The 8,538-nt window shown below is 41.9% G+C and overlaps 1 protein-coding gene across 4 annotated transcripts in view; it reads left to right on the forward strand.

Moving 5' to 3' along the window:
- arhgef11 (Rho guanine nucleotide exchange factor (GEF) 11) overlaps nt 1-7,901 on the forward strand; it is a 36,307-nt gene extending 28,406 nt beyond the window's left edge. For all 4 annotated transcript variants that reach the window (XM_057855984.1, XM_057855982.1, XM_057855981.1 and 1 more), the window contains 3 exons: nt 326-472; nt 547-722; nt 7,229-7,901. In XM_057855984.1, coding sequence (XP_057711967.1) covers nt 326-472; nt 547-722; nt 7,229-7,381 — 476 coding nt within the window. In that variant the 3' untranslated portion in view covers nt 7,382-7,901. The remainder of the gene's footprint in view (nt 1-325; nt 473-546; nt 723-7,228) is intronic.
- Nucleotides 7,902-8,538: the final 637 nt, after the last annotated feature.

An 8,538-nucleotide genomic window follows, 5' to 3' on the forward strand; every position in this document is an offset into this window, starting at 1 on the left:
GTACAACAAAAGAGCAATTTGCTAACTAACACAGCAAAAGTCCGCTAGCTTAAATGCTATAAAATGCTAACTTAAAAAAAAAAAAAAAATTTACAATGCCCTTAACAAATGGTTCAAACACATATTCCAACAAAAATACTGCTAAATATACCAGTAAACTAAATTATGAATGCATTAAAAAACATTACCCCAAACAAAAACCTATGTTGGTCTTAACAGGTAGCAGCTAGATTCAGCCATATAAAATTCGAATCATTTTTCTAATTGAATTACTCGAGTTAATCGATGAATCGTTGCAGCACTAAAAATGTTTCTCCTCTGCCAGTGGAAACGCTGCGGCAACTCCTCCTACTCGAACCAGATGACGACGGATGCCGTTATAGTTTCCAAGATGAAAGCCTCAACCCTTGGAAGGCGGAGTCGTCCTCTTCTTACTCAGCCTTCGAAGGAATCAACGACAACGTCAAGCACGGTAACGATCATTTGTGGCAGCGATTGTCCACGACGCCACACCTCCTCTGATTGGTTGTTTTTTCCCGTGGACAGGTAACCTCTTGTACCTGGTGGCGCCCACCCGCCAGGGCGAGAGCACCACCGACCCGACGGACGACGCCACCGGGGACCCGTCGGAGGAGGCGGCGAGGCAGAGTCACGTGATCAAAAACGTGGAGGAAATCTTCCATACCATCGAGAACTTGACAGGGAAGCTGCGTCGGCTGAAGGTCAGTTCGCGGCCTGTTTTCCGAAATTTCTGGGTTCGCAGTGAGTCAACAACAGGCACACTTTTGCGAAATATACCATGTTTATTGATTAGAAAATGCAGAATAAATGAGATTTATTGATTACAATCCCACAAGAGCAAGCAAACAAACATCAAAACTAGCATAACAAGTTGTAACGATGACGCTAGATCTAGCTTGTCAATCCCAGAATCCCCGCGCTACCGTTACAGCACAACAAGATGTTCCTTAGCAATGAAAAACGCTTACCGTGACAAATGAGCGGTGAGCCAACGCTCCGGTAAAGCAGCGAAGGAACAAAGCCGAGCGATCTGTACGTGATCTTCCAGCGGACTTCCCGGGTTGCCTGGAAATGTCCGATTCTTGTAGGAGTGCGCCCCGCGCCTTGCCCAAATGACAAATATCAAAGCTACTTTTGGTTCAGCCCCTTGAAAAAGGGCTTCTCACATGGTCAGCAAGTTGTGCCGTCCTGGTTGACAGATGTTCTGTCTCCGCAGTAAATATTATGGGTGCAAAACAAGTTATCTCGTGAGATTCCCTCCTCACTATGGAACCCAAGCGCGTAAAAAACAATACTATGGTGCAAAACAAGTTATCTCGTGAGATTCCCTCCTAACTATGGAACCCAAGGTGAAAAACAATAACAGGCGTCGAAGTGGAAACAAGGAGTTGTTACAATCTAGGTCACAGAGGCAATCATACATCACAAATGCATAATGTGCTAATGTTAAGGCATCACATAATATTTTCCCCCGTCATTCCGCCCTTTGAACCGGATTGAATTATCATAAGGCATAATGTGCTAATTCACTTCGGGTCACATAATATTTTCCCCATCACGGCCTAAATTATTTCAGCTGTCCATAATAACTGGCGAAGTACCATAAATTTCGCATTATAAGGCGCACCTGACCATAAGCTGCCACCCGGCAAATTTGGCACGAAAACGGCATTTGTTGATAGATACGCTGCTGGCCAAAGGTATTGGCACCCCTGCATTCTGTCAGATAATGCTCAATTTCTCCCAGAAAATGATAGCAGTTACAAATCCTTTGGTAGTTATATCTTCACTGATTTTGCTTGCAATGAAAAAACACAAAAGAGAATGAAATTTAAAAAAAAATCATAATCATTTTACACAATACTCCAATAATGGGCTGAACAAAAGTATTGGCACCCACAGCCTAACACTTCGTAGCACAACCTTTAGACAAAATAACTGCGAACAACTGCTTTCGGTATCCATCAATGAGTTTCTTACAATGCTCTGCTGGAATTTTAGACCATTCTTCTTTTGCCAACTGCTTTTGGAAGTTTGTTTGGGGTCATTGTCCTGCTGGTAGACCCATGACCTCCAAGGGAGACCCAGCTTTCTCACACTGGGCCCTACATTATGCTTCAAAATTTGATGGTAGTCTTCAGACTTCAGTGCTGTCCTGTGCCAGAGGCAGCAAAGCAACCTAGAAAACATCAGGGAACCTCTGCCATGTTTGACTGTGGGGACCGTGTACTTTTCTTTAAAGGCCTCGTTTTTTTCCTCGTTAAACTCTATGTTGATGCCTTTTTCCAAAAAACTCTATTTCTGTCTCACCTGACCAGAGAACATTCTTCCAAAACTTTTATGGCTTTCTCAGGTATGTTTTTGCAAACTCCAGCCCAATGTTGTTGATCTTAATGTTTTCCGAAATGTCCAGGTTCGCGGTGAGTCAGCAACCAGCACACTTTTGCTCAATAGATGATGTTTATTGATTAGAAAATGCAGAAAAAGATTTATTGATTACAATCCCACAAGAACAAGAGGTAACGATGACGTTAGATCTAGTTTGTCAATCCCAGAATCCCCGCGTTACTGTTACAGCACAACAAACTGTTCCTTAACAATGAAAATCGCTTACCGTTGACAAATGAGTGGGGAGCCAAACGCTCCGGCAAAGCGGCGAAGGAACATAGCCAAGCGACCCGTACGTAATCCTCTGGCAGACTTCCGGGGAGTTGGGAGAATCTCCCGACTCTTATAGGCACGTCTAACGCGGGGACACGGGTGGCCACTCCCTGCCCCCATGAAAATGCTACACCCGAACTTGTGAGACCCCCCATTCCCCCCCCCCCCCCCCCCACCACCACCACCTAGGGTATGATATTCCCCCCCAGTTGAGGCTCCCAGCTGTTAAAGTAGAATGTTTATTTATCTCGTCAGATTCCCTCCTAACTATGGAACTCAAGTGCGTACTATGGTGCAAAACAAGTTATCTTGTGAGATTCCCTTCTAACTATTTGACTCAAGGTGAAAAACAATAGAAGTTGTTACAATCTAGGTCACAGAAGCAATCATACATCACAAAGGCATAATGTTCTAATGTTAAGGCATCACATAATATTTTCCCCATCACTTACTTTAAAAAAGTAATTTATTACAGTTACAAATTACTTCTCCCAAAAAGTAATTGCGTTAGTAACTTAGTTACCTGAATGTAAGATTAATGAGTTACTTGGCAATGTAACTGGTGATAAAAACAGGTCACACAATGTGAAGTTTAAAGGATTTTTGGAACAATTGGCCCTAGCTCGATTCTTTACCCAAAAGTTAACTAGACACAGGGGTATTGCGGATATTGCGATAACTAGATAGTAACCTTTGCTATGTGTGGAAGTCATTTAATGTTGTGAATCAACCGTTAAAGTTGTTAAAATTGCTCCCGATATTGCATTAGTTCCCTTTTGTCTACTTTGGACATGTGTAAGTTTTAAAACTGTTTAATCAGGTTTTGCCGATTTGGGAGCATTTTAGATAACAAGTTACTTATGGTCGCTAGGAAGGTTCTCTACAACAGAGCCTTCCTGAGAAGTCTACTGCTTTAAGATGGCGGCTGTTTACTAACGCATCTAGTTCTTTATACATGTTGCCAATGCCGCCGTGTCTGTCATTGCATCTAGTTCTGTATATATGTAATATCTACCGTAGCATCATTTGGCCGTAGTTTGTAGGTGTTTTACGAAATGTCCGAGTCACACTTTTGCGAAAGAAATTTCGTTTCGGGGTTCGCAGGGAGTCTGTAACGCGCACACTTTTGTGAAATATACAATGTTTTATGTAGAAAAAGGAAGAAAGCAAGAACAACAATAACGCTAGATATAGATTGTCACTTCTAAATCCCCATGCTACAGTTAAAGCATACAAGATATTCCTTTGAGCAATCAAAACTCACCGTTGACAAGCGGGCGGAGAGACGACAGCCCGGTAGAGCTGCAGAGGAACAGACTCTAACCGAAGAGGGAAAAGTCTCCCGACTCTTATAGTGGTGCATCATGTGAGATCAGAGATGGTCAGTCCCTTACCTCAGGTGACGAGTCACTTGCCCAATGGTATCGTTACACATGTTTTGAGATCCAGTGGTTTAATTTCACGTGGTTTGACACATGTTTAGTAATCACACATCACAAAGATGTCAAAGTGGCGAGGAAAACAAGGTAAAGGGAATCCTACATCCCACGGATGCCAAAGTGGCGAAGATAACAAGGTTGCAGTTATAAAAGGGAATCATTACAATATGATGATTCACCCCGGGTCATATTATATTTGTCCCATCAGTAGGCTACAGTCAGGTATTATTGGAGCCACCTAGCATAGTAGCATCGCATTTGCAACCGCGTCCAAACTTCCTTGCCTCCTCCCCACTCCTGCTCTGCTCTCTCGTCTCTCTGACTTTTCTCGCGTCAGTCAACCAACTTAGTAACACACACCTTTCCCGCCTCAGTAACGGTAACCCGTTACGGAACCCATGCTTCCTCACAGTTTTGTTTCTCAAGTTCTCAGACAGTTCTTTGGTCTTCCTTTCTCCATGCTCAATGTAAAGAAGGACACAGGACAAAGGTTGAGTCAACTTTAATCCATTTTAACTGGCTGCACGTGTGATTTAGTTCTTGCCACCACCAGTTATGTGCCACAGGTAAGTAACAGGTGCTGTTAGAGAAGCACCACATGATTTTTGAAAGGGTGCCAATTAAAGATGTCCTGATTGATCGGGTCCGATCACGTCATTTTCAAAGTATCAGAATCGGCAAAATAATATCGGACATGCCTTTTTTAAATATATATTTTTTTAAAAATCATTTTCTAATTGTATTTAAAGTTACAGACAAAATGTCATACACTCATCCAGAGTAGTTTTGGCTTATCAAATTTATTGCGTTAACAGCGGCAATTAATGTTTAATTAATCACGTTAAATAATTAATGCATGCGCTGCACGACCCACTCACGCATTGTCGCGTTCAATCTACAAAGGCGCCGTTTTACCTATATATCGAGCTAAAAGGCAGCGTATAATGAGTAGAGAGAATTTTGACAGCCTTTGGAGCCTTTTTTTTTTAAATTTGGCTAAAGCCTTACATTCCCTCTCTCAGCAATGGCGTATAGCACACAGGGTATTTTTAGACCGTGACGTCGCATCGTAAAGCGGAAGTAAAGCCGAAGTGGGACATTGTAGACCCGCCCTCGCATAGACCCAACGTAATTTGTGCTACTTTTCTCCGGTAATCTTTCAAACACGAACGTGCCGATCACGCATTGCTTTTTTGGAACTTGTAGAAACGAATCTAAACATTACGACACATGAAGGATGTTTTCTTCATACGTTTCCGGAAACCAAAAAAATGTGAAGACCAAATCAACTTGCGCGGACTTTTAACACCAGCTTGGTGAATCCATTCACATTTCATATGCAGTAAACATTGTTGGGTTGGCATGGTCTTTCAGTGGACAAAGAGGTAAGCCATTTTGATATTTTTAACTTATTTTTTTAGCGTAACGTTGTGCCGTACTGCTTCTGTCTGACAATGAATGACCTGAAAAGAATTACAATGGTATCTGACTGCCACTGTTACCGTTTCTGTTATATATATATATATATAAAAAAACAACTTTAGTAAGGGGGGAGTGTAAATAGATTATAGAATTAAGATGTGTTATCAATGAAAAAATTAAGTGTTTGTTGGCTGTCACTGAGTAGCATTTGCGATCGCGACACAAAGCTAACTAAATTACTCCCAAGAACGGTAAGAGACTTAGGACAAGCAGAGGATATATAAGAAAGACAGGGCTGATGGTAAAGGATAGCTTGTTGTAACAGGAGAGTGTCATTGTCAGCCGCGTCGATAAAAAAACTAAAGCTATGCTTAGGCCGGCTTGTTTTTTTCGCCTTTTTCAGCCTTCGACACTCAAGCCATCTCTTTAACTGAACATTTCTATGTTCTTCCACATCTTTGCCAGTGAGTTTGGCACCAGACACATAATTTTCTGAGAGAATTGGTAGGTTTAGCTCTGTAAACATCTCCGTCGTACTCAATTTCCATTCCTTTCCTATTAGGGACAAACGGTGGCTGGTCCCTACTTAGCAACAGTAGCTAATGTCATGAATATTAATGAGCGGAAGTAACGTGTTGCTTGCGGTACACTATTAAAATTATCGTGGGAGGCAATGTGGGGTAGAAAGGGAGTAGTTGATCATTTTCTTAACACCCTATGTTCTTTCACAACGCAGAGAAGATTTATCAATTGGTAGTACTGCGCACAGTCATGGTTGCACTTCCCATCATCCATTTGGGCAGAACAGTTAAATGGCTACAGTATCATTTACTGAAAGCTCAACAAATACACTAGATGGCAATATTTAGTCACAATATACAAGGTCAAAGTCTTTCTATCCGTGGATCCCTCTCACAGAAAGAATGTTAATAACGTAAATGCCATCTTGAGGATTTGTCATAATAAACAAATACAGTACTTATGTACTGTATGTTGAATGTATATATTCGTCCGAGTTTTATTCATTTTTTTTCTTAATGTATATGATCGGGAAAAATTATCGGGAATGATTGGAATTGAATCGGGAGCACAAAAAAAAGCAATCGGATCGGGAAATATCGGGATCGGCAGGTACTCAAACTAAAACGATCGGGATCGGATCGGGAGCTAAAAAACATGATCGGAACAACCCTAGTGCCAATACTTTTGTCCGGCCCAGTTTTTTGTAAAATGATTATGATTCAATTTTTTTCCCCATTCTCTTTTGGGTTTTTTTTCATTGCAAGCAAAATAAATGAATATATTCTACTAAAGCATTTGCAATTGCAATCATTTTCTCGGAGAAATTGAGCATTATCTGACAGAATTGCAGTGGGGGTGCCAATACTTTTGGCCAGCAGTGCTGCAGCTGTCCTCACTGTATTATGGGATATTTACACCAAAATATATGAACAGGTAACACTTTATTTACGACCGTCATAAGACCGAATGAACCACCATGAAGCTTTGAATCAACACTGCTGTTGTCCAACATGCCTCCTAGCATGCATTGCAGCACTACAGATCTAAATAACAATCAAAATTCCTGTTCTGTGCTAATGATTTCTTCAGTTACTGTTCCATTTGTTTCCATTAATTGCCAGTTATAGTATTTGTTAACACTTGACTGCATTCTCTCTCTGCAGGACATGGAGGGGGAGCATCAAAAACTGCTGACGTCGCTCCACGGGGACGTGGAAGCGTGCGCGCCATACCGGGTCTCGGCGGAGGGGGCGGAACTCTCTGCCCAAAAGGAAGGATGCCCCGCCCAGCCCAGGATTCAGTCTACTGGATTGTGAAAACCACTCGGAGCAAAACCTCCGATCACGCAGCACTTTAGCCACAATGCAGACCCCGCCCCCCCTTTCCCCGCTTTAAGCCGACTGACTGTGTTTAGCACGTCTTAGACCAGAGGTTCTCAAACCGGGGTCTCCGGGCGTCAGCAAACCTTATCTCGCAGGTTTGCCGAACGATTTGCAATAAGTTATTTGATGTAATTTAGTAAAGAAGAGCATACCTACTGTACACGCGAGGCCCGAACCCCAAAAGTTAGAGAAGGCCTGTCTTAGGCCACACCCACTACTGAGCTGGGAAACGAGCGGTGCGAAGATCTGCTAAGCTTCCCATTAAATCAATTTTTGTTTTATTGTCGTGGAATCGCACAGAAAAGCCGCACCTACTTCCTGGCGGAGGAATGCTACCAAAGTCGAAACACCACGGCGAGCGTTCTGGCATAATGTTTCTAAAGGTGTTGCACAAATGAAGCCACTGTAAGTTGTCATGTTCCCTGTGTTTGTGACATTAAAATCACACAATCAACACGTGTCGGTTTTATGTCGCCGATGGCAGAACTGTTAAACTCCCTTAGATTTTTCGGTCACTTTCTGTTGGGTTTTTTAAGCATTTCCGGGGGCCCTTCTTGTGCTTTTGACATTAAATGGTCAAAGCAAACATTCTCCACAGAAAAACGCCTGTTATACATACTGGACTTTTCGGACTATAAGCCACTACTTTTTTCATTCATTTTGAATTCTGCAGCTTATAGTCCAGTGTGGCTTATTTGTGGATTTATTTGAGAGCGGTGTCATAAGACCGTCATAGTTGTGACATGACACCATCTTGGACATTACTGAATGCTTATGGCAGATGTCATGAAGTGTCATCCGGCAAATTATGTCACTAATTCCCTTTATGTGCGGCTCAGATCTTTTGCATCCACTCAAAAGTGTGATAATTTGCCAGATAAATGCCACTAAATGACATCTGTTCTAAGCATTCATTTATCCAGATCAAGAACAACAAAAAAAGCCTTACTATACATGGTTGTTTTTGTAAAGGAAAAAAAAGCCTTACCATACATGGTCGTTTTTTAAAGAAAAAAAAAGCCTTACTATAGTTGGTTGTTTTTATAAAGAACAAAAAAGCCTTACTATACATGGTCGTTTTTGTAAACAAA

The sequence above is a fragment of the Corythoichthys intestinalis genome, chromosome 13 (genome assembly GCF_030265065.1).
Source record: "Corythoichthys intestinalis isolate RoL2023-P3 chromosome 13, ASM3026506v1, whole genome shotgun sequence".
NCBI classification, from domain to species: Eukaryota; Metazoa; Chordata; class Actinopteri; order Syngnathiformes; family Syngnathidae; genus Corythoichthys; species Corythoichthys intestinalis.